Raw genomic sequence first — 23,876 nt, forward strand, 5'->3', positions numbered from 1 at the left:
AGGGGAGACTGAGGTTGGACAACAGGGAGAAATCCTTTGGGGTGAGGGTGCTGAGCCCCTGGGTGCCCCCAGAAGCTGTGGCTGCCCCATCCCTGGCAGTGTCCAAGGTTGGATGGGGCTTGGAGCCCCCTGGGCTGGGGGAGGGGTCCCTGCCCATGGCAGGGGGGGCACTGGGGGGGATTTAGGGTCCCTTCCACCCAGCAGACGAGGTGAGTGAGGCTCTGTCCCTCCAGGAGGGGCAGCAGTGTTTGCAGGGACCAGGGAGCACAAGGACAGGGCTGAATTTTCTTTCACCAGGCAGAGCTGCCTTCAAGGTCAAGCTCTTCACCTCCCTCCTGGAAGCATCACTTGACACAAAGGGATCTCAGCTGAGTTTTAGATTTCTTTTTTTTTTTTTTGCCCCCATCAACACTCAATGCTGCAGCGGGGTCAGAAGTTGGGAGTGCACTTGGGAGAAGCATTTCCAAAATCTCACCCAGGTCTCAGACCTGGAGGTAAAAGCTGGGGAGCAGGTGGGTGCTGAGGGGGCTCAGCTGAGCTGCTCCAGGGAGTTCCAGTACTGCAGCTGCTCTGGAAGCCTCGGGAGTGGGGTTGGGACCTCTGGGGACAGGAACACTGAGCAGGAGCTGCTGCAGCTTCCTCTGGGAGAGGAAGGGGGCTGAGGGGACTCCTAAAAACCCCCTGCCCTGAGGACTTCTTGGAGAAAGAAGAACTTAAGGAAGAGTTTCTGGCTGAACGAGAGGGGAAATCCCACATCTGGCTCCTGGGGACAAACCTGTGGCAGTGAGCAGGAATCTCCTCAGGGAGTTGCTGGAGCTGGCAGGGAGAAGACTCGGGAAAACAACACCCTGAGGCAGCCGAGGCAGTCACCTTCATCCCTCCTTTATCCCCTTTATTTTTCCTTTATTCCTCCTTCCACAGCCACGTGGGGGATGAGTGACCCCCCCGGTGCTTCTGGGGCTGAATCCCCCTGCTTTGGGCTCACCCCAAAGTGTCACTGGGCGGTGGTGTGGAGGTGAGGGATGGGCCCTGTAGGCAACAAGTGGAGCTTCGGAACGCCCCGGACCGGACCGGACCGGACCGGGACCACCTCTACCCCCCCCCCCCCCTCGGACCTTTCCCTCCCTCATCCCCTGGGGCTGGAGGACTCCAGGTTCTGCGCGGGGCTTTGGGCGCAGCCTGAGGCATTTGCCGTACCCCGGCTGAGGCGCCGGAGCTGCACCCGCTTCCGAGACTGCAGCTTTTTCCACCCAAAAAAAAAACCAAAAAAAACCCCAAAAAAACCGAATTGTCCTTTCTGCCTCCTCCAGCAGCAGGGGGCGCGCTACTCCGTAGAGCTACACTCTAACCCGCATAGGGAGAGGCTTGGTAGGGTGGTTGGTAGGGACGCTCTGTCCTCCACGGGAAAACTCTATGGTGACGGGGGGGGGCAGTTTACGACGAAAGTGGGAGGGACGGAGGCGGCGCTCTAGCCGGCGCTCGGTGGTGGAGGAGGTGCCCGGCGGGGGCCGCTCTGGCCGGCGGACTCGCTGGTGCGGAGTCCCGGAAGCGGCGTTCCCCAAGGCCCGGAATGGCGGAGAGTCCGGCGGCCGAGGAGGCGGCCCCGGCCGCGGTGCTGGCGGCGACGGGCAGCGGGGGCACCTCGGCCGGCCCGGGGGGTGGTGCTGGAAGCCCCGGAGTTTTCATCCCGGCTGAGCTGTGGGCGGCGGCGGGTTTCGGCGCTGCGACACCGGGAAGCGGCGTCGCCCCGGGAAGCGGCGGAGCCCCCATCGCGGCGGCGGCGGCGGCGGCGGGGGCCGCGCTCCTCACGCACTCCGCCTTTTGGGATCCTACGGTCAGCGGGGACTGGGACAGCGAGCGGCCCAGCCCGGCCTGCCTCCTACGGATCAAACGGTGAGAGAACCAACCGGGCCCGGAGCCTCCGCGGCAGCACCGGGAGCCGGGCCCGGTACCAGCCTGGGAGGTGACTCCGCTTCTTCCGGCCCCGCGGGGCCCCCCGGGCCTTAACGGCAGTGGGAGCCCCGGGCTGTGGGGGGGTGGAACCGGGTACCGAGCCGAGGTTCGGAAGGCGGCAGAGACTCTGAGCTCGTCCCCGGTCCCCGCGGGGCTGTAACCGATCCCTGCGCCTTCCCAAGGGTCCGGGAGAGGTGGCTGCCGGCCTGGGGACAGCCCCTGTCCCCCCTCTTCCCCGGGGCTTTCCTGAGCGCAGACCCTGTGTGTCCCTCCCCTCTGTCTGGGCTCTCACTCGCCCAGGTGCTTGAGTGAGGATGGAGCCCCAGACCCGGATCCCCGGCCCCCATCCCACCATCTGGGGCTCTTTCTCCATCTGCTCTCCCCTGGCCCCCTGGCAGCAGAGCTTTTGGCTCATCGTGCTGCTCCTGCCCTGCCTGGCTGCTCCTCTGAAGCCCTGTTCGATGGGGAGGACAGACAATTTCTCCATCAACAACGTTCCCATTAAAATCTTTATGATGATTTGCCTTCCTTCTGCTGCTGCTTCTCACCCTTTGGCTTCTGGGAACCCTTCAGGGATCTTCTGGCTCTGCCCAGTGTGGCCATGGCCTTTGAGCCCATGAGCAGTGTGTTCTTTTTATGGTTAGAAACTCTTTTTATGGTTAGAAATTCTTTTTATGGTTAGAAACACTTTCTAGGCTCTCTTTCAACACCCTCTGCTCCCTCCCCTGGGTGCAGGTCTCCCTGCCTGCCAGGCCCTTGGTCATCCTTGTTCCAGACCTTGCAGGATATCTTCCCATGATGGCAACAGAGATTTGGGCATTTTTCCAGTCCCATTCCTCCAAAAAAGCACTGGCTCTGTTTTTTTCCCAAATAGAACAGGGGAATGGGAGTTTGTCCTGGAGCTCAGTGCAGCTCTGGTGAGGGGAGGGAGGTTTTATTTTTTTGTGGAGATAAAGGGTAATTGTTGGATTTATCTCTGAGCTGTGGGTGATGTGCTCCTTCTCAGTGAACTGAGTCGTGTGTGTGTGCATCCTCCTGAACCCACTGGTTAAACCCAGATGTTTGGGGAAAACACATGACCCAGTGTGAAGAGGGGAAACCCAGGGAGGGAAAATCAGCCTTGAAACAACAAACTTCACCTAAGAGGGCTCTGAAATGTCTGCGTGTGGGGGGAGTAAGTTTTCCAGCACCACCATGATCTGTGGTGAAAGCCAAGCTGGCAAGGTGTGCTTGGTCTGGTGCCTCCCAGGGTGCTGATTGTGCTCTTGAAATGCCTCAGCTATTTTTTGGGGGGGATAAGTTGGAAACAAAAAAAACCAACAAAACCCAAACATCCAGAAATCAAGCAGAGGCAACAGAAGAATGTCTGGCTGCAAGTTGCCATCTCAGAAGTCTGTCCTTGTTGCTCAGGGGCTGATGAGGGAGGTGTTGGCTAATTCCTCTTTCCTTTGTCCAGGGATATCATGTCCATTTACAAGGAACCCCCCCCGGGAATGTTTGTTGTGCCTGATCCCCACGACATGACCAAGGTAAGAGGAGATTTGGAGCTGGTTCAGCTCTCTGCTTCTCTGCACGTTGCTGTTGATGGCTCTGGCAGGCTTTGCCCAAATGGATCTTTGGGGAGGGGTCAGGGGGAGTCTTGTAAGAGCATCATGAGGCTCCAGTCTTGCTGAGATGGAAAAGGGCTGCACAGGAAATGGAAGGAGGTGCTGGAGGAAAGTGGCTCCTGTAGAGAAATACCATCAGAGGGATCTGAGGAGCTCCCACAGATAAAGCTGGCTCTGCTTTAGTGGCTCTGTGGCCCATTGGGGTCCTCAGGGAGCTGGTTTCATCCTTCCAGTGCTTGAAAATAAATCAGTAGGGCAGCTCAGGCAAGACCTGGAAATGAGTAGTGTCCATGAACACTGCTGGAGGCTTTGTAACCCTCCTCTGGAAGCTGGAGATGTTTGATTTTTGGGAGATGTGGGCCCTGTCCCTCTGTGGAGCTGTTCACAGGGTTCTCCCAGGTCCTGGGGTTTCCTTCAGGTGGCACCCACCCTCCCACCACATTAGGAGGGACACAGCCATGGCTGGGGGGCCTCTCCTGCTCCACTTCTTCCCCTCCTGCTTCTTGGGGCTTTTTCCAGGACTGGGAATTTCCCATTATGTCTGAGGGAATGCAGGGAGCCAGGAGGCAAAGGTTGCTCAAACACTCCTCGATCCAGTGTGGAGAAAGGGCAGCAGCAGCCAGTGGCACCCTACTTGTGTGTGGGGGCTGCTTCATTTGGGTTTTTTTTCTGTGCTGCACACTTCTCCTGCCCCCCTGACCAACCTCAATTTCCCACCTCCCACTTGGACTCCTTCCTTGGGGTCCCTGGAGTTTTGGGAGGTGGCACAAAGGGAAGGTCTCTGCAGCCAACCCCCACCTGGGGTATTTTGCTGCCTTCCCTCAGCCTCTGTAAACTGAAAGTGCCAAAATGACCTTGAAAGGAAACAAAACATCAGCCCTGGGGCTTTCCCCTGGAATCCTGGGGAGGTCATAGGCTCCTGGAGGGAGAGGCTGGGATCACTTGGGAAGGAAGCTTCCTTAATAGTTCCAAGGGTGTAGATTTCCTGGTGTCCAGGTTGGGATTTTGGAAGGTAATTAGCTTGGAGAGAACAGGGTTTTTGTTTTGGACCCTGTCAGAGGAAGCAGAGCAATTTGTTTTATTAAAACCAAATCATCACAGGACTGTAGAACAAGAGGAATGCTCTGGTTTGAGTCAAAATTCTGATTATTTTTGAAGTTTGTAAAGTGAAATATGCTTTTTTCATATTTGAAATATAGTATTTTATTTTATTTATTTTATTTTATTTTATTATTAAGCAGAGCTTACCAGCTGAGCTGGGCTTCAGTCTGGTTTGGACTGCAGAGGGCTGGATGGGAGGCAGCCATGGGTGACCCTCCAGCCCAAACCTTGCTTTGGGAAACCTCCATTTACCCCTGGAGTGTGGCAGAGGGGGGGAGGGATCCGTGCAGCAGCTCCTGCTGAGGAGGGGGGCTGGGGTGGGCTGGGCTGGGGTGTGCTGGGGGAGCCTGCAGGTGCTGAGTGCTGGTGCTGAGCCTGCAGGTGCTGAGGGTGCTGCCCGAGTTCTCGAAGTGGAGCGCAAGACGGGGCTTTTGTTTTCCAGATTCATGCATTGATCACAGGCCCCTTTGACACGCCTTATGAAGGGGGTTTCTTCTTGTTCCTGTTTCGCTGTCCTCCAGATTATCCCATCCACCCACCAAGGGTCAAACTGATGACAACGGGAAATAACACAGTGAGGTTTAACCCCAACTTCTACCGCAATGGGAAAGTCTGCCTGAGTATTCTGGGGTAAGAGGAGGTTTGGGCTGGTTGGGGGGAGGGATCAGGAGGTGGCTGCAGGCTGGGTGCTGCCTTACGTGTCCTTCTCAGTGCCTTCTGCCCTGAGCTTGCCCCAGCCACCTGCTTGGCTGCACCTTGACGCTTCTCTGAGGTCCTGTTCAGAACCAGAGCCCTGACTTTGCCCCAGATGCACCGTGATGCTTATGAGAAGTTGTACAGAACCAGAACCTTAAAGCAGCATTAATTCCTTTACTAATAAGAGTCTTAAAAGCCCCTGAGTACCAAGCAGGGGAAGTTCAGTGGCCACTGATGCTTTTCTCCTGCTTCCCCTTGCAAAGCCTCAGCCTGAGCACTTCTGTTCCTTCTGCTTCTGCACTTTGCAGCCCAGTCCCTGATGTTCTTTGGGTGTAGGGTTTTGTGGTTTTAATTTCCTCTCTCCCTGTGGCTTCAAAAAGAAATAAATAAAATTAAAAGCCGCTAAGGACTTCCTTGAGAGCCATTTGACTGCTCTGGACTTCCACCTCCACATAATACATGGGGCTGAGTGGTGGGTGTAATGATTTACAAGCCTTGCTCCCATCCTGCCTGTTCAAACAGGCACTAGTGCTGCAAATGCTTGTTATTCACCAGCTTGATTTTTTCATTTAAAACATAGGAAAAGTCCTGGTTGATTGAATGGCTCTGCCTGAAGAACCCTGGTGGGATATTCCCACCCCCAGCTGTGACAGTTGCCAGTCAAGAAAGGTTTTTGCTGAGACTCTGGACTGGGCTGTTAGTGGGTTCCTTCTGCTGCAGGGAGGTGGTGAGGGCAGCTGGGTGATGAAGGGGCTTGGACTGCTGTAGGGATTTGATCAACCAGCAAGAATCTGAGCCCTAATGTGGTTACAGGCACCTTGGCTGGGGTGATTTCAGCAGTGCTGTACATGTGGTGCTGCCAGATGCTGGCCCAGGGCTGGTAAAGAGACATTGTGCTGGGACACAGCACCCTCAGGATGCTTCCTCATCCAGTCACGTGGTGCAGACACCTGCAAAGCACTGAGATGTGTTGGGCATGTCCATATCTTGAGGGTCTGAACACCCAGCACCTCCTCTACAAGCTGCCTCCTTGCTCTTGCAGTTGTGGCCCTGGCATGGAAGCTGAAATATTGAAGAGCAACCAGAGAGCTTCAGCTTGAGCTGAGATAGGAAGCACAGAGGGAGCTGCCAGTAAAAGGATTTAGGAGGAGCATATGTGGGTCAGCACATCCTTGGGAGACAGGGGTGTATCTGGAGCTGGGATATTAAGGGCAAGCAGCAGAACAGCTTTTTCTGCTGGTGCTTTTTCTGTGCAAAGGTTTTTTTGCTGCCCTGTGTGGCTGAAACAGGCAGCTGACTCCTAGAGCAGAGCATTTATGGGGGTTTTTGGCAGCAGTCCTTGTGCTGAGTGTCTGCTGTGTAGGCTGGGGGAGTTACAGCCTTGTCTGAGCCTTGAAAATCAGATTTCAGTTCTTAAAAGCTGTTGGGTTTCACTGAGGGTAGTGCTGGTGTAGCTCGTGTTGCCCCAGGCTGCTGTGCAGGATGATAGCCATGAAGTGCCCTGGAAAGTGCTCAGAAATGTTACTTTTTCTCAGCTCACACATGATGCCCTGTGTGTGGAGTGAAGTTTACCAGCCCCTCTTATCTTGCTCAAGTTCAAATGCTTTTTTGGTTGACAGAATGATTTACTCTGACCTTGAAAACTTGCTTAGTGCCCAGAGCTTTCTGTAGCAGCTGTTCCTTTTCCTGGCTGTGGTTTCCCAGTGGAGGGATGGTGCTGATTGGGCCAGTCCTGCTTTGTTTAATTGCTGCTTTTCTGTTTTAATACATCAGTACCTGGACCGGGCCTGCATGGAGCCCAGCACAGAGCATCTCTTCAGTCCTCATCTCCATCCAGTCTCTTATGACTGAGAACCCTTACCACAACGAGCCAGGCTTTGAGCAGGTGAGAGTGTGAGGTTGGATCATCTCTGGGGCTGCAGATATTTGTCTCTTCTTTTTTACACCTTGCTCCTGGTGGCAAATCCCCTTCTGGAAAGGGTGACAAAAGTGGGTTATGTGGCTTAGCTCCTTTCCAGCCCTCTCTGCCTCTTTGTCAGAGCTTGACCGGGAGTTACAAGGGAGCTCTGAGCCCCAGGTAAGGTCACAGAAGAGCAGGAGGCACTGGAGAAGCTGCTGGGGAGGTGGGGCAGCTCTTCATTTCTCTGCTGCATGACTCCTGCCTTGGTTTCCTTGGGACGTGTTGTCACACAGGAACCAAACTGCTCCAGGTTTTCATGGTTTTCCAGCAGATCAGAGAGAGGCAGGTTTCTCTGCTAGCTTTACCAGTTGACCAGTCTCCACAGCTGCCTGAATCTGAGGCTCTGGAGGGATGGAAAATCTTGCCAGCTTTTCATTTGCAGTACAAATTAGCTCAGCATACACAGAACAAAGCAGCTGTGGGTTTGTGCGCCAGTGAGAGATTCATCAGGCACAGGAGGGAGAGACCAGGAACCATTGCAGTCATGTGGACTCACTGGCCCAAATTCTATTTCCAGGAGAGGCACCCTGGGGACAGCAAGAACTATAACGAGTGCATTCGGCATGAGACCATCCGTGTGGCAGTGTGTGACATGCTGGAAGGAAAGTGTCCCTGTCCTGAGCCATTACGGTATGGAAAGGAGGCATGGGGGGAGGATAAGTGGGTGTGAGGAAGCAGAATAAACCTCTCTGGCTGCCCTTCTTGAAATCCTGAGAGCTGCTTCAGGGAAGAGCAAGTCTCTAGCTCTCCCTGGGTGGGTTTGTTTCCCCTGCAGTGGGTGACTGCATCTGCGTGGTGCTCGGGAGCTGTGGGTTGGTTGGACAAGGGCTGTGTTAGTGTGCACCCTTGTGTTGGAGAAGAATTGTCCCTTGTTTTGTGGGGAAAAAAAATAACCTCAGAGGGGAGGGGGGATGCCCCAGCCGTTGTGGACACATGTGTGAGTCTCCAGCTGCAGGGATGTGGTGGTTTTGTTCTGGGTCCTGCCTCGCTCTGCCCCCTTGGCTGTGTGGGGCAGGGTCCTCACTGATGACATGAACTGGAGCTCAGTGGGGTGGAGTGCCCCTGGCTGCTGGCACTGGGGTCACATTAATTTCATGCTTACTGTTTTCTCTCTCCTTGCCCTCAGGGGTGTTATGGAGAAATCCTTCATGGAATACTATGACTTCTATGAAGGGGTGTGTAAAGAGAGGCTCTATCTCCAAGGACAGACAATGCAGGTGGGTTGCAGACCATATTCCTGTTGATAACACTTCCCTGGATAAGGGTGTGTGGCTGGTGACAAACAACAAAGTGCAGCACACAGAGGTTCATGGGGTGGATCTGGAGCTTTTCTACGTTTTCAAGGCTGTTTTAACTTCTCAGAGTGCTGGACCAGGCAAGCAGGTACTCCCTTCAGCAGTGGAACCTCTCCAGTTTGCTTTTGAGTGGATTTTGTGTTGAGCAGGGAAGGCACAAGCCCCTTACCCACTGCTGAGGGCAGCTGAACTCCATTGCAGTATTTTCCTATTGGGTCATTGCTGGAGTTTCTCTTTTTCTGAGGTTCCTTTGCTTATCCAGCAGATAGCAACTTTTCTCTGTCACAGGAGATTGCAAGTGGCTGACTGAGTCAAAAGTTACTGGAGGAGGAGGAGGGAAGGGGTGGGGCAAGTGACAATTTGGCAGACACAGCTAGACAGGTTGAACACAAGGGTTTGTTTCTGCAGGAAAGTACACTTTAAAGAATAGGTTACCAAACTATTTGCATATGAACAGATGTGTCTTCCTGCCTCATCAGCAACCTCTTGTCTGATTCATTGAGAAATTCCACTGCTAAGAAAAAGATGGAGGAGGTTGATTTATTGATCCTGTGTCTCTGAGCCTTCTTTTCTTGTCGGTGCCTTGGCTGGCTGGGTGATTCAGGAATGAAAAGCATTCCCAAAGCAGGAGAGTTGATGTTTGCAGTGAGAAATTCCCTTAAGTAAGGTCAGGGTCTGCAGAATACTGAACTGAAGGCTGTGTAGTGAGCTTTGGTGACATTGTCACATGTGGTCCACTGGGTCTTTATCTCTGGGGCCAGCTCTTTATATCTGGCTTGCAGCAAAGATTCCCATCAGGTAGGACAACATAAACTCCAACACCATCTTACCCAATTACTATGTGGGTTTTTTGGGGGGTTTTTGGGTTTTTTTTCTGTTTTTCTGCCAGGAGGATAATGGTGTTTGCTAACAGCCTGATCTGTGCTTTTCTTCTAGGATCCTTTTGGTGAAAAACGAGGCCACTTTGACTATCAGTCCCTATTAGTGCGTTTGCAAGGAATCCGGCAGAAGGTGCAAGAGAAACACCAGCAGGAGAACACAGAAATAGACTCTGAGAGCAGCTCCTCTGAGACAGAGACAGACACTCAAGGTTGCTCTAAAGCTTAGTGCTGCGTTACCAGTGGAGAGGCCAAGCCATGGGGATGTTTCTGTCTTCACATCTGAAAGTACCCCTTGACAGACTCAACAACCAAACCAATGCCAGAGCTGAGAAAACTCCAGGATAGCTTCTGTCTCCTTCTCCTGCTCTGGTGGATAATGCTGAACGAGAAGACTTCATGCTAGACAAAGCCAAGCTTGTGACAGGCTACTCTTAAAAAGGTACTTACTATGCTAGAAAGCTGGAGCATGTGGCATCAGGTTTTGTTGTTTGTTTGGTTGTTTTTTTTTTGTTTGTTTTTTTTTTTTGTTTTTTTTTTTTTTTTTTTTTTTTTTTTTTTTTTTTTTTGAAACACCTACACTGGTTGTTTTGGTTTTATTTTTTGTTTTGTTTTTTTTTTTCTTCCCTTTTTCTCCAGTTGATTAAAAAATGAGATCTAGACAGCGAATCCTCTTTACAGCTTTTCTGTTCCTAGACAGTCAGCCCTTCCCTGGGGCTGTGCTGAGCATGGAGCTGTAGCTGTGGGGAGCACTTTGAATCCAGGGAATTGTTGTCCTGAAAAAAAAAAAAATAAAATGAACTGCCAGCAGGATGACAGCTCACAGAGCCTGTGGCTGGGCAAAACCTTTTTGTGTGTGATGGGAGAGCTGGAGTCTGTCTGCTCTCTGGAGCCCATCTACCTGGTGTCTTTCTTCTAGATGCTGTTCTAGGCAGACCAAAGAGAAAAGAGCAGTGGTGGAATCTGGTCTCCTTTATTCAAAGCTTTACTCAAGCTCTGGCTCACTTTGTCCCACTGAGACTTCAGGCACAAAGTAAGGGGCAGAGGAAAAGTGGAAACTTGCAGGAATGCATTTGTGGAGTGCAGGCCTGTTCCTCCTGGCCTTTTGGGGAAGGGAGGGTGAGAAAATTTAAGTCTAGTTTGTGTATTACTTTTTTAAGGTGTTGATTTGAACTTCACATTCTAGAAATACTTTCTTTTGGGTGCTCTGAACGGAGCTGTTTTGTTTCCTGAACTGCAGCACTCTTGGCTTTCCACCTCACCACTCAGTGTAGCCTCTTTTTTCCCTCCCTTCCTCTTCCGGCCACCCCACTCCCCACTGCTACCCCATTTCCTCAGGCTGGAGCACTAAATTAAGGGGCAATTCTAGTTGAGGAAGCTGCTGGTTCTGGGTGGAGTTCTTCAGAAGTGGACACCTTGTTACTGATAAATTCCTACTAAAACTTGGGGCCTAAAGTTTAACACTTGAATGCTTTGGAGGTTTGAAGCAGCAGCTTTCACTCTTGGTGAAGGTCAGCCTCTTGGGAGAGGGGTCTGCTGGCTGCAGGTGGATGTCAGAGACAGACACAGTTTCTCCAGGAGAATGAGCCTTGGTGAGGGTTGCTTGGAGCAGTATAACGTTTTGTGGATAAAGAGTTTAATCTTCTTTTTTTAATTCTTATTATTTAAAGCTAAGCACAAAGTTGCACATTGGCCCTCGTTTCCTTCAACACCTTTCCCAGCAGCTCAGCCCTGTTTCAGACTCCTGGTGGTGGTGGGAGAACTTCCAGCAGTCATCCTTGCTCTAAAACAAGCTCAGGAGAGAGGGGCCAGAACCCCCCTGCCATGCCCTGCTCAGACAGGCAGTGCCCTGTGCCTCATGGATTATTTTCAGTCTCTACTCTTGTGGAACTTGGAAGGCTGCACAACCACTGCTTCAGCAGCTCTGAGAGGTGAAAACATTTCTGAATTGTTCAGGTGCCATTGAACAAATTGGGAACCTTTTTTTTTTTTATGTTTTAAGTTTTCCCTTTAGCAAGCAGACTCCCCTGGTCTGTCATTGGCTTGATTTAGGCTTAAACCCCATTTTCCCTGGAGGGGAAGCTGAATTTACACAGGACTCACTCAAAACACTCACACACCCCAGATGAGAGGAAAGCAAAGGGTGTTCACCTTGAAGGGGAGGTCTGGGGAGGCAGAGGGGTCTCACAAGGAGTCATGAGCTGTGTCATGAGCTACTTTACTGCCTCTTCAATCCCACTGTAAATGTCACATTGGTTTTTTTCACCCTTCGTCGTGGGTAGAGCTGTGTCTCTGCCCCTTCCCCAAGGCAGAGCTGGTTCTGAAATCTGTTTGTGATGCATGTGGCATTTCCCATCCACCAGTAACAAGGAAAACAAGAAAATGCCTTATTGTGGACACTACTCACATAACTAGCATGTGGCTGTAAGAGAGGTGTTAGTTTTCTAGCTCTAATCTTGTCTGTCCTACCATTTCTGAATGTTGCCATTTCAAAGTGACAATCCTCAACTGACTGCTCTAGGCAGAGATGTTTTAGCAACAGATTTTTAGACCTAATTGAGTTGAAAAAAATATATGCACAAGAGTCACTCTTAAGATACCTTGTTTATATACTATTGTACATAAGATTTTTTTTTTTTTTTTTTGTGCAATAAAGTTTGTTTTGGCAGAACCTAGCCTGTGGTCCTCCTTAGTGGAACAACTCATTCACAAGGCAGAGAGGATGACAAGGGCAGTTTTTAGAGGCACTGCTGGCTCTGGCATTCTTTACAGTCCCATTTGCACCCTCCCAGGCTGCAGCTGCAAGGTCATTTTCCTCTTGTTGTGAGCAGGTCATTAGCTGTCTGTACTGGTGAGTGGCATTTCCACCCACAACAGAGGAGAAAATTCAGAGATAAGCATTATTTAGTCCTAGTAAACTTTCCAAGCTAGACACTTCTTATAAAACTTTTATTTCAGGGGATATGCAAATAACCTCACAAGAAGGCTTCTCTACAGGCACAGAACATGTAGCAGTCAAGGTATTGCCTCCTTGGCTTCCTCTGGAGTGATTTCCTGAGAGTAGAGCTCTGTGAAGAGAGCAGGCAGCCAGTACTGAGGTTCTCCCACTGCCTGTGTGTCCAGCCAGGCCATCCCTTCCTTCAGCAAGTGTTCCTGCACAAAGAGAGGGGAAACTGTGAGTGAAACTGAACTAAATGGCTGAGAAACCACTTGCAGGAGAGGCCTGTCCCCACATTTACACTAGGGTTAGGGAGGGTGTAGAACTGGGGCTACAATTTTTACTCAGCTGGGAGAAATATAGTTGGGACATCCAGTCGTGGAGGACCTGAGCTAATAAGGTTCAAGTTAAAAGGGAGATCAGTGAAGCCACAGAATTATTTACAGCTTCTGAGATGCTGCTTTCCTCAGCCTGTGTTTACGTGGGGCCTTTGGTCCAGCAGCCAGGGTAGGATCCCCTGGGCACCCCTTGTGAACTGTTTGCTGCAGCAGTCACACTGCACTCCACTGTGCACAAGAGACCTTCACACCTACCAGCACTTGCTTTGCACGTTCTGTCTCCCACTTCAGGCTGGACTTGATCTCACTGACTGTTACATAGCCCTTTTTCTGAAAGGAGAGGAAAAAATTACAGTGTGCTTACAGTCAGGGCTTGAATCCAGAGTTTAGAAGTGTGGAGAATTTTGCCTGCAGGCCTGGTGTCATCACAGGTCCCTGGCATGGAAGCATCAGTTTATTTCAACGTGGTTTTATCTGAAAATTCTCCTGGCTCAGTACCTCTGCCAGCTGCAAGACAACAGTGTGATCCATGTTGAGTTCAGCTGGTACCGACTGGATCAGGTATGTTCCACCAACAGGGATGATCCCAAAGCCATTCCCCAAGACCTTCAGTTTCTTGATTGCACGGAGGAGATCATCCCTGAGGAGTCAGAGGGTCAATGCAAGGCTTGGAAGGAAGAGCCCCTCTCAAGCTGCACACTGTGTGCTGTACCTGAGGAGCAGAAGCTCTGAGCAGTGAGAGCTCCTTGGAGCTTGCTGCAGCTTCAGGTAATCAACAGCTGAAACTGTTTTTTAGAAAGCAATTAACAAATTAGTTTGCACTACACCCCTTTGGAAGGACAGGCTTGGATTAGCTTGGATTAGAGACACCTGAGCTGCAAGTGCTAAACTTTCAAATTCAGCCCCAATTAGTGATCAGGGTGAGTTGTGTCCTGTGCTCAGCTCCTGCAGTGACCTGGAGCTGCCCCTCCTGCCAGCTCAGACCAGAGCAGCTCCAGCAGACTGGCAGTGGGAGACCTGGATCTGTGGGGGATTAATGGCCTCCAGATCAAGGCAACAGGGATTTATTTCTCAGGGAAAGCAAGCTGCTGCTTTCTGAAATGGAGTCATGAATGGTGGGTAAGTGGCTCCAGCATTTAAATTTGGAGTCCAATTAACAGCAGCACTTCAATCACCCTCTTTTCTTCCCTGACTGCTGCTTCATTCCCTTTTGGTTTTTTTTGGGATCCCTGGACACTCACTGGCTGACATCCTGAGCAAACTTTCCCCTTCCCTTCAGCACTTGCTGATGAAGTTCTTCCAGTGTTATCAGACCTAGGAGGCAACAAGAGGGTACAGGAAAACATCACTGCACAGCAAAGAAAACTCCATCAAGAGCAACCAAGTCCTTTGTGCATTTGCCACTGGCTCATCCCCACCTTCCATTTGGAAATCGATGAAGATGGGTGATGGGTGATGGTCACCCATCTTCATCACTTGTAGAAACAAAACAAAGCTTTTGGGGCACAATGAAGACAAAACTGCTGTCTGAGTAATTTGGGAAATGTAGCAAAGAACACTACAACAAGACCTTGACTTATTTCCCACTGGGAAAAGGAAAACTCCCCCTTGTTGTAACTCCTAGAGCTGGTGGGATCCTCACCTCCATTCCTGTGTTTCAGAGCCAGGCAAACTTCAATGATCTGCACACCCAGTTCATAGTAAAAATCTCCAACTCCCAACATCTCTGACCAGAATCCTTTCCCAGCTGTGAAGTGAGAAAGGGGGGGAAAAACACTCAGCAAAAATATCACTCTGAAACAACTCCTGGTGTCAAGTAGGCTGCTCACAAAGCTTTGTGAGGACCCTCAGCTCTGTCAGGCTCCATTTTGCTCATCCCCACCCATTTTCTCCCACCCTTTCATGAAATAACACCCAAAGGTCCACCACACCCACTACCAAACCCCACCACGAAACAAACCCCAGGAATCAAACTCAAAAAATCAAACCCCAAAAATCAAACCCCATCTGTTATCCTCCAGCGAACTCCAGCTTCACCGAGTTCTTTACAGGATGAGAACAGGGAGAGGGACCCTCAGCCCTTCACCCCTGGGCCTGCTCCTCACATGCCAGAGGATCCACACCAATCGTGGCACACATGTCCTGGAACTGGACCCGGAACTCAGGGTTTTTACGGATCTCTTGCTTGTGTTTGCTGGCAAACTCTTCTAGGTTGGTCTTAAACATGTCCAGCTGCTTGGACATCTACAAGGGAATTGCAGAGAAGCTTTTTCTTGTTTGTTTTCATGTTTAATGCAGCTGGGTTGACACCCATGGTTCTTCCTGCTGCTGGGGCAGGGGGGGACCTGAGAAGCTCCCACCTGGGCCAACTGATCTTCAGCCAGAACCGTCCCTCGCTCCTTGTACTTGGCCTGCAGGAGGAAAAAGGGGGAGGGTGGAGAGATGGTAGAGGGAGCAGAAACCGACCCTGGAGGAGGCTCCTCAAGGGGCTGAAGCAACAGGACCAGCACCAAGCAGGGAGGCACCGGGAACCTCGGGGCTCCCATCCTGGGTTTGGAGCAGGGTGGCGATGGGCAGGGTGAGAAGGGGCGTGGGGCCCCACGCTGTGCCCGGGACGGACCCCGGGCTGCTCCCCATCCGACATCGGGGGTACCCGGTACCCCCTCCTCCCAGGGACAGAACCTTCCCCGGGGCCACAGGGTCCTTTACACAGGGAGGGGGGGTCCGGGTCCCATTCCCACGGGGCTGACACCCCCCCACAGGCCGGTCCCGCCGCCCCCGGGGGCTGACACCCCCCCAGCCCCTCCCGGCCGCCCCTCTCCCCCTCACCCCCGGCGGGGTCTCCCCCGATCACCTCCGCCAGCTTCTTCTTGGCGATGGCGCCCGCGCCCACCCCCCGCCGGTGCATCCCGGCCCCGCCGCGCTCCTCCTGACGTCATCTCCCCGCGACGGGCGCGGCGGTGACGCGCGGGGGAGGGGGCCGCGAGTGCCCCCCGGGGACCTCCCGGAGCGTTTGGGGGGCGAGGGGGGGAAATCAGAGCCCCGGGGGGGGATTTGTTGTGTGCAGGGGGGGAGGTGAGGCCTTGGGGGGCAACGGGGAGGCGGAGAGGCCCCGTTTAGGGGGGTTGGGGCTGCTCTGCCGGTGTCCCCTCCCTCCCCGGGGTGGGGGTGACCCCCGCTGGGGGGTTTCAGTCTCCCCCGGAGTGGGGAGGCCCCGCTTTGGGTGGGGGTGAACCCCCTGGTGGAGGTAAGCTCCTGATTTTGGGGTTGGGTCCCCTCTGTGGGAGAGGGTCGGCCCTCACTGGAGGGGTTTCAGTGCCCCTGAGAGTGGGGGGACCCCCACTTTGGGTGAGGGTAACCCCCCCCCGATGGAGGTAAGGTCCTGATTCTGGGGTTGGGTCCCCTCTGTGGGAGAGGGTCGGCCCTCACTGGAAGGGTTTTAATGCCCCTCAGAATGGGGGGATTTTTAAAATTTAATTTTTTTTTTTTTTTTAATTATTGCCCTTTTGCAGGTCCTAAACACACAAAAAAAACCTTGGGTCAGGATCAGAGTCGCAGGTCAGTCAGCTGGGGGCCTTGTTTGGAAGGACACTTCTTTAAAAAAAGCAGTTCAGGAATATTTTATGGTTCATCCCCCAAATCAAGATACACTGAACCTTATTTCCACTTCAGAGAAAACTTTATTGCTTGCATTAGCAAAAGAGATAACATGCAGAGAACAGAAGACATTTTCCTCCTGAAGTGCCTTGACAGGATGAAGAGGGGGCTCCTCAGGAAGGTCCTGGAGTTACACAGTCCTAACAGCAGAAGTGGGAGAGAAGAAACATAAATTCCTGTGCACTTGACCCATTTTCCTTTGGTTCCTGTTCAGAAATGAGGCAGAGCTTGCTGCCTGCTACACCCCCTCTGATCCCTTGCAAATCCATATTGATAGCAAGATGTGTATCAAAGTTTGTGTCTCAGAGCAAATACCTGCAGGTTTTTGAGTAAAAACCAGCAGCTGGCTGGAGGAAAGAGGTGCAGATCAGTGTTTCTCTGCAGGAAAAGCTGCAGGATGAGCTCAACTGTTATTTGTTTGCTCTGGCCACTCAGCTCACGTTGTCTGACCATGCTGCATGGAACTGTCTGGAGCACAGAGCTGCCTCTTATTTCCAACCTGCATTTATTCATGGCCAGTTCATCCCTTTTTGTTCCTGTGCCAACTTTTGCCATTAGCATAGAGAGCTCTTTTCTTGCTCTGGGGGTTGTTTTTGGGGTTTTTTTTAGGTCTGTTTTTTTATAGATGGTGACTTTGTCTCTCTCAGCCTTCCTTTTCCTCAGCTAATCCCAGGATGGGTTTGCCATTCCCTTCTGCACCTTTTGCATCCTCATTTCTTCTCTTTCTCCCTGAGTGCCTTTCATAGCAGTGTTCAAAGCACAGGAAAAGCATTTCCTATGAGTGGTCTGATGAACACCTCCTGTTCTCATTTAAAGAAGGGGAAAAGGATCCAGTAATTTGTTGAGAGGTGTGTTCCTCCATGGCTTTGTGCTCTCCATGGGCTGAAGGTGTTTTTGCAGAACCAAACTCTGGTCCAACCTCTGAACTCTCCAGTCATGGAGAGCTGATCCAAGGCATCTCAAGGGATCCTAAATTCATGGACTGAGCTCTGCAGGGAAACACCTCTGGGGACAAGGGCTGGGAAGGGAATGTGTGTGACAGGAGGAAGAGGCAGCCCAGCCACTCACTGTGGTGTGCAGGGATCAGCAGACATCAGCCATGTCAGAAACTCCTGGTTCAAAACCTCCTTCAAACCTTCTGAGCCTTCTGGAGAGGTCAAACTGCAAGAAATGAGCTAAGTCAGAGAAGAGGCAACTATCCAGATGTGGTGTGTAACAGCCTCCTATCCCAATCCCCTCATCCTCACAGGGGTGTTTTATTTTCCTTGTCTACTGACAGCTTGGACCCTGTTAAAGCCTCCAAAAGTTTTACTCTCTTGGACACAGTGAGCTCCTTGCACACAGCAGTGATCTTGGCACGTGGACGTGGCTGTCAGGCTTGGGGGACCAGAAGAAAGGGGCCAGTGCCCCCCTGCCTTAAATCCCACCTCCTCTGTGACCCAGCAGGCATCAAAACAAAGGCAGAGTGTGGGTGAAGCAGCATCTAAACTCCAAACTCACAGAAGAAAGTCTTTTGTTTCCAAGAGGGACTTTCCCCTGCAAGGCACTTTTTTTTTTTTTTTTTTTTTTAATTTTATTTGCAATTAAGGAGATTTAGGGGACACTAGAACACTAGAAAACAACTGAAAAAATTTAAAAATGAAGCTCATCAAGCTGATTAGCATCAAAGGTTTCCCTTCCCCCTTCCAGCTCTCCCCCCAGCACAGGTTAGACAAACATCTGTCAGGAACAGTTTGGGGCGTGTTGATCCTGCCTCAGCACAGAGGTCAGACAGAACGACCTCTGCAATCCCTCAAAGCTCTGCTTTCTTTGATTTGGTGTTTTCCATATGACTAAGCCATTCTCGGAGCCTGATTTTCTGGGCCTGAGACACCTCTGTGAACCAAAACTCTGCTCATTTCTCCCACCCCAGGTCATCCCTTGGACCCTGGTTTCTAAAGCTGTTCTCATGCCAAGGCTGGAAAAGACAACAAATGCCCCCAGATTCTTCTTCTGGGTGACTGGCCCGTGACTCCCTGGAGTTAGAAATTCCTTCTTTTCTGCCAGCAGACACTAGGGTGGTGCCTGAAGGATGCAGGCTGGATGTGGTAAGTGCTTTTCCCCCTCCTTTGTTGCCACCATTTTAGGGCTGTGCAGCAGCAACCTGTCGGGGCTTCCAAAACCCCCTTCATGTTACAGAAATGCTTGGGGGATTTTAAACACAGAAAGTGACTGAGAACAGATTTTTTTTTTTTTTTTCTTCAGGCTCCTGCATCTAATTGGCTTTTTGAACAGTTGTGACAGAAGCTAAGATTGGGGGGGAGGTGAAGCAGCCTCTTGCCAGGCTGTGGAGCTGCTGACACAGCACAAAGCCGAGGAGGTTCCCAAACACACTCACACACTCCAGAGGAAGGCAGTGGCTCCAGATGGGGCTCCCTTACCTTGCCCAGAGGGAGCTCATCTCAGCATCATTAGCATGACCAGGAGGTTTTCAGATTCTTTTCCTCTTTAAAAAAATTCAGCTTGGATGAGAAACAAAGTAGGGAATTCCTCCTGAGCCAGGGAGGTATCTCCTCTGTTTAAATGAGCTTTCCCTAACAGGAGCTTGTAGCAGTGTTAGGAGGAAAGAACAGTTTTATTCCTTTATTTAAAAATTAACTGGTCAACATGCTGAGGGCATGAATGAATCATAGAGTCACAGAATTATTGGATCATGGAATACTTTAGCTTGAAAGGGACCTTCAAGAATAAAGGTTTTGTTGTTGGCTTTTTTATTTTTTTCCCTTGTGGTTTGATTGATCAAATCAGAATGTTTTGCAGAAATGTATCGATTTCCTCTCATTTTCACTTGAGTTTTCTTTTGAGAGGGCTTTGTTTTATGAGGTCAAAGCTCTTCATTTTGACCTCTCTATTTGGATGCTGGAGGAGTGAATGAATTTCAGCCCTGTCAAGAAGTCTGTGCTTTGGCCTTATCAGAGCTCTGGGGGTGAGGCTATGCTGACATTTGCAAAACAAAAGATGACCCCAATCATCTATTAATTATATTTTTTTCATTTGTATTTTGTGAAGAAAAATTAGAGAGGCTTCTTCTGGCCTTTGCTTTTTTCCTCACTCCTGAGGCACAGTTTCAAAACGTGAAACTCCCTTCTGAAATTAAAATTCTCTTCCTTTCCTACAAGGCACCTTTAACATCAATTTCTGCCCCAAAGCATTCCTTCAAAAGTTAAAAGTTTGTGCACCTTACCCTTTCCTGAGGCCAGATTTTTTTTTTTCTCCCATCTCACCTCTGATTTTTCTTGGCTTTCAGAAGCCAGGAGAAGAAATCTTTGGCTTCCTGGGTGCCCAGGTCCAATCTTTGGCCATTCACAGCTGGTACTTGGGGCTCAGCTTCTCTCTTTGATGGCTCGAGGATGGTGCTGGGAAGGCGAAATTAGAAGAGATCAGCCCGGGCTGCCACGAGAGGGTGACAAAATGCTGCTTTTCCACAAAATCCAACTCCCTCCCTCTCCATCCCCAGCAGCCAGAGGAGAAGGCGGTGTTGGACAGGGAGAGGCATAGCAGCGCTGGGTGCCGGCAGCCCAGAAACAGTTCTAAGACTTAGAAAAACAAAGCTTAGAAAAGCAATCAAATCAACCCCATAGAGAATCCCTGCTGCTGTCAAAAAAAAAAAAAAAAAAAAAAAAAAAATTAAAAATGTCCTCGGCTCTGCATTTTTCTGTCTCCATCCGTTGGCTGCCGACAGCTGAGGTTCGGACGGGAGGAATGTCCTCACTTACTCGCTTTTCTTCTCCCTCCTGGCCAGCAGCCATTCCACGAAGTTCTTCTTCAGCACGTTGTCCATCGTGCGGCTGTAGTCGCTTGCCAGGGTGGCCTCAGAGTAGCGTCTCTGCACTGGTTTGGCACTGGGAGCCCTCAGGCTGAAGCTGGGGGCAGAGCAGAGAGACAGCATCAGGACCCGGCGGGGCTTTGCTTGCAGCCAGCAAGGTTTGGGGAGCATTTTTAATCTCTTGCTCCGGGTTCCTGCACTCCAATGGGAGGAGGTGGCCAGAGAAGGGGGTTGCCCCTCTCCTCACCCCTTTTCCCGGCTGAGGTTCAGCAGGGACAGCTCAGGAGGAGGGGAGCTGGGGATGGTTGCTGAGCAGCTGGAGGCAGCCTGGTTGTCCCTGCCATAGTCTGCTTTTGGGCTCCAAACCAGGTCCCCAAGTGTGCTCAGGCTCCTTCCTGCAGTGAGCTGCACACCCAGGGCCAAGGAAACCTCCTGTGTCCTCAGAGGGCTCAGGGATGGGACAAGGGCTGACCTGGAGACCAGGGCTGAGCTGACAGTGTAGAGAGTGTCTACACTTTAATTAACACAGGATTTCAAAGCTGAGCCTTTTTTTTTTTTTTTAAGTACTATTGTCTGGGATTGCAGCAGCTCCTACTGCTCTAATAAGGATTTTTGGGGATCTTCTCAGGTGGTAATTGGAAATTTTGTAGCAGAAGTCAAAGAAAGAAAGGGAAAGTCTTTACTGTGTACCTGCTTGAGTTAACTGGTGATGTTTTTAGAAGCTTCCAAACACTGCATGCCCCCCAGCCTCATTCACGTGAGATTATTACATCTTGGTTTTAGTTCTCAGCCAACCTTCTGCTCCTGGTTGACTTCCAGCTTGTTCCTCCTAACCCAGAGCCATGAAGTTTGTAGGGAAAACCTGGGCGTTCCTGGCTCTGGCCCAAAGGCTCAGGGCTTTAGTTTGATATCTACCTTATCTTTTGGTCATCTCTGTGTGCTTGGCTGTCTGTTATCTGAGATCTACCTCAGGACTCATGTTCTCACCTACTTACCAAGGTGCTGATTCAAAGAGTCCTCTTGCTTCCAGTGGGGAGCTGGAAAAGGCTCAAAACACACCTTGAGCTTCCCAAAACACTTACCCAGACACATTCTCTTCCATCAAAACAAAACCCAGAGAAGCGAGGAGCAGAGAGAGAACTTTGACAGACAGCATTCTCTTGGCTGATTTCTCTGTTCCAGAGCTGATGTCTGAGTCCTGTAACACACACAAGTGACAGGACAGTGAGCCCAGAGGCACGTGCCCGTGCTTGTAAGTGTGTTTCTTCAGCCCTTGTGCTTGGAACAACCTTCTGGACCCTACAAACCCCTCCTCTGCCCTTCCCAGTTAAATCACTTTTTCAATGCCGAGGCTCTTTCCCACCACGGTGTCTTTTACTGTGGGTTCCTTCTACTTTTCTTGTAACCATCAAATTCCTTGTGGGGCACAGATTCATGGAGACAAGGGCTTTGTCTCCCTCTGTGTTTACAAGCTGACCCTGTGGGTCCCTCTTTGTGCTTCCAGGATCAAATCAATCTGGAGGATGTGAACGGGGAAGGTTGGTTGGATTGGGCAGTTCAGTCACAAGAGCGTCCTTCTCATCCCACCCCATGGCTTTAGGAGCCTGATCTAATTTCTGGGAGATTTTCCATTGGGATGGAGAATGCCTTATGTAGGAGCCAGAGTCAGGGAATATCAGTTATGACAAATATCCCCTGGCAAGTGACAGGCTCAGCTTCCAGGATTTATTAGTTTCAAGCTGTTCCCGGTCCTCACATCCACAGCTCAGCTCAACAGCCCTCGGACATTTGAGCTCATTTAATTACTATTCCAGCTCAGCAAACTCCCTACAAAAATGGGTTTGATCATGGATCACATATATTTTGTTGTCCCTTTGTTAGAGCTACATCTGGAAACTGCAAGGGAAAGCTGCTGTGAAGGGGAATAATATAGTAACAACAAGAAAAGGTCTAGGTCAGGACTTGGGTATCCCAGCCTTCAAAAATTTACTTGTGCACTTGATAGAACTTTGTTCCTCTAAATATTTCTACTCTTACAGCAGCCTAATTATTGTTTTGGAGAGAGAGAATTTGCAAGTTTGGCTGTTGGTTGAGGTTAAGGGTTTTTAAAATCTGTTTCTGGCAAACTGTGACAACTTTTACAAATGTTTTCAGCCCTTCCTATGAAGTGAGAAGAATATTAGATGTGTCACGTTATCTGAGACACATCCTGGTCTGAGGAACACTCTTAAAAGCAAGGGTGTGACATTCTGGACAAATTAAAAAAAAAAACCCAAAACCCTAAATTCTGAACGGGCAAAAAAATCCCCAAAACATTTGGAGCTAAAGCAATAAAAGGCAAATTGTTACAGAGCGTGTTCACAGCAGAAATCAACTCCATTATGCCAAAAGCTGAGGAATATTTGAAATGAGAACAGAAACAGAAGTGTCATGATTCCCCCCTTATTTCCTTTTTATTTCAGAGATTGGTGATAAGATTGTGGGTACAATGGTGGCTCTGAAAACAGCCAAGTGGTGCAAGAACATTGTTCTGCTTTGGGTAATTATTTCTGATGCTAAGGGAGGCAATGGTTTGTAGCCTTCATCTCAAGACAGGGCAGTACTCCTCCTCTACAGGATGTAGCCAGACAGGGAGGAAAAGCAATTCACATTTTCAGAGACTCAAAAAAAAAAAAAAAAAAAAAAAAACCCAAACATTTTTGAGGTAGTTCAAGACCCCTTTTCCTGTGCCACTGAACTGGGGTCACCGAGATCTCCCAGCCCTGCCTGGCACAGTTTGCTGTGATTCCTGCTCTCTTTGGAGCCTGTTATTTTACTCCTTCACAAAAGGAGGAGCAAAGGATCTTTGTATCATGAAGATCTTCCAGTCCCCCATGCAGAGCTACACAGCATGATCCCTGTTTTATTCATAGCTGGGAGGTCCCAGAAAGCAACTGAGAGCTGATTTCTTCTCATTTCCCTGTGTAGCACATGGGGAAAGGTGCAGATCTTTCCCTTTACAACCCAACACATACACTTCTGAGGGCTTTGCTGCTAAAGCTACTGAGAAAGCAGCCAAGCTTGCATCATTTTGGGGAAAAATTTGTCTGAAGACATGGGCTGTTCCTGCTCTGCCATGCACTTGCAAAAACTTCACTCCCACTGTTGTCTTAGGAGAAAAAAAGAGGAAAAAAAGATGAAATAGAAAGACTAATGAGTTGCTTCTTACCTTCTTGCTTGTCTGAAGCTGCCTGGAGGATTTCAGCCACTTCTAGTGCTCAGAGGAGACCCTGCAGGGCTTTTATACACATTTGCTGTGCAGGACCAAACCCACTTCCAGGAGGTAAACAGGAAATCAAGCACCTCATCAAAGCAATTCAAACCCACTTAGGCTGCTTCATTAGGTCCGTTGACATACAGAGCAGGAAAACAACCTTTTAAAATATGTTTACATTAATGGCAATTAAACATTGAGGTATCACAAAATCAAGAATGAGCCTGGGTGGATGGGTGGAATACATATGGCAATGGGCTAAACCTTAATTGTGGCACCTTCTGCCATGATAAAAATTTCCTTAACTTCCAATCTTTTCCACGTGTCATCTTTGATGCAATTTGCTCCAACTCTTCCAGGAGGAATAAATTTGCTAAAATCCATAGCTTCTGTCA

General features: G+C 50.2%; 3 protein-coding genes and 1 long non-coding RNA gene across 7 annotated transcripts; 2 read left to right on the top strand and 2 right to left on the bottom strand.

The window, feature by feature from the left end:
- Nucleotides 1-1,456: 1,456 nt before the first annotated feature.
- Nucleotides 1,457-12,161, top strand: UBE2Z (ubiquitin conjugating enzyme E2 Z). The gene is made up of 7 exons (XM_071728295.1): nucleotides 1,457-1,893; nucleotides 3,410-3,482; nucleotides 5,104-5,291; nucleotides 7,131-7,242; nucleotides 7,835-7,947; nucleotides 8,444-8,534; nucleotides 9,549-12,161. The coding sequence occupies exons 1-7, from the start codon at nucleotides 1,571-1,573 to the stop codon at nucleotides 9,717-9,719; spliced, it is 1,071 nt and encodes a 356-aa protein (XP_071584396.1). The 5' UTR covers nucleotides 1,457-1,570; the 3' UTR covers nucleotides 9,720-12,161.
- A 261-nt stretch (nucleotides 12,162-12,422) lies between these two features.
- On the bottom strand, nucleotides 12,423-15,710 carry SNF8 (SNF8 subunit of ESCRT-II). 2 transcript variants are annotated; one of them, XM_071728296.1, is made up of 8 exons: nucleotides 15,621-15,710; nucleotides 15,127-15,177; nucleotides 14,872-15,010; nucleotides 14,409-14,513; nucleotides 14,008-14,080; nucleotides 13,265-13,406; nucleotides 13,022-13,096; nucleotides 12,423-12,643 (listed from the first exon to the last, which is right to left on the bottom strand). In XM_071728296.1, exons 1-8 carry the CDS (start codon nucleotides 15,672-15,674, stop codon nucleotides 12,506-12,508), a joined length of 777 nt encoding a protein of 258 aa, XP_071584397.1. In that variant the 5' UTR covers nucleotides 15,675-15,710; the 3' UTR covers nucleotides 12,423-12,505. The 2 variants fall into 2 exon arrangements, with proteins under 2 accessions (XP_071584397.1, XP_071584398.1); XM_071728297.1 differs by lacking the exons at nucleotides 14,872-15,010; nucleotides 15,127-15,177; nucleotides 15,621-15,710 and adding an exon at nucleotides 14,804-14,824.
- A 142-nt stretch (nucleotides 15,711-15,852) lies between these two features.
- On the top strand, nucleotides 15,853-20,096 carry LOC139788484 (uncharacterized). 2 transcript variants are annotated; one of them, XR_011722866.1, is made up of 3 exons: nucleotides 15,853-16,140; nucleotides 18,336-18,510; nucleotides 19,710-20,096. It is a non-coding gene; the product is annotated as an uncharacterized lncRNA (long non-coding RNA). The 2 variants fall into 2 exon arrangements; XR_011722865.1 differs by lacking the exon at nucleotides 15,853-16,140 and having other exon boundaries at nucleotides 16,557-18,510.
- GIP (gastric inhibitory polypeptide) lies at nucleotides 16,424-23,536 on the bottom strand. Of its 2 annotated transcripts, XM_071728463.1 has the most exons (6): nucleotides 23,437-23,536; nucleotides 21,311-21,426; nucleotides 20,179-20,325; nucleotides 19,687-19,818; nucleotides 17,492-17,584; nucleotides 16,424-16,563 (listed from the first exon to the last, which is right to left on the bottom strand). In XM_071728463.1, exons 2-6 carry the CDS (start codon nucleotides 21,382-21,384, stop codon nucleotides 16,554-16,556), a joined length of 456 nt encoding a protein of 151 aa, XP_071584564.1. In that variant the 5' UTR covers nucleotides 21,385-21,426; nucleotides 23,437-23,536; the 3' UTR covers nucleotides 16,424-16,553. The 2 variants fall into 2 exon arrangements, with proteins under 2 accessions (XP_071584564.1, XP_071584565.1); XM_071728464.1 differs by lacking the exon at nucleotides 16,424-16,563 and having other exon boundaries at nucleotides 17,488-17,584.
- Between the last annotated feature and the right edge of the window lie 340 nt (nucleotides 23,537-23,876).

This window comes from Heliangelus exortis, chromosome 29 (genome assembly GCF_036169615.1).
Source record: "Heliangelus exortis chromosome 29, bHelExo1.hap1, whole genome shotgun sequence".
Taxonomy (NCBI): Eukaryota; Metazoa; Chordata; class Aves; order Apodiformes; family Trochilidae; genus Heliangelus; species Heliangelus exortis.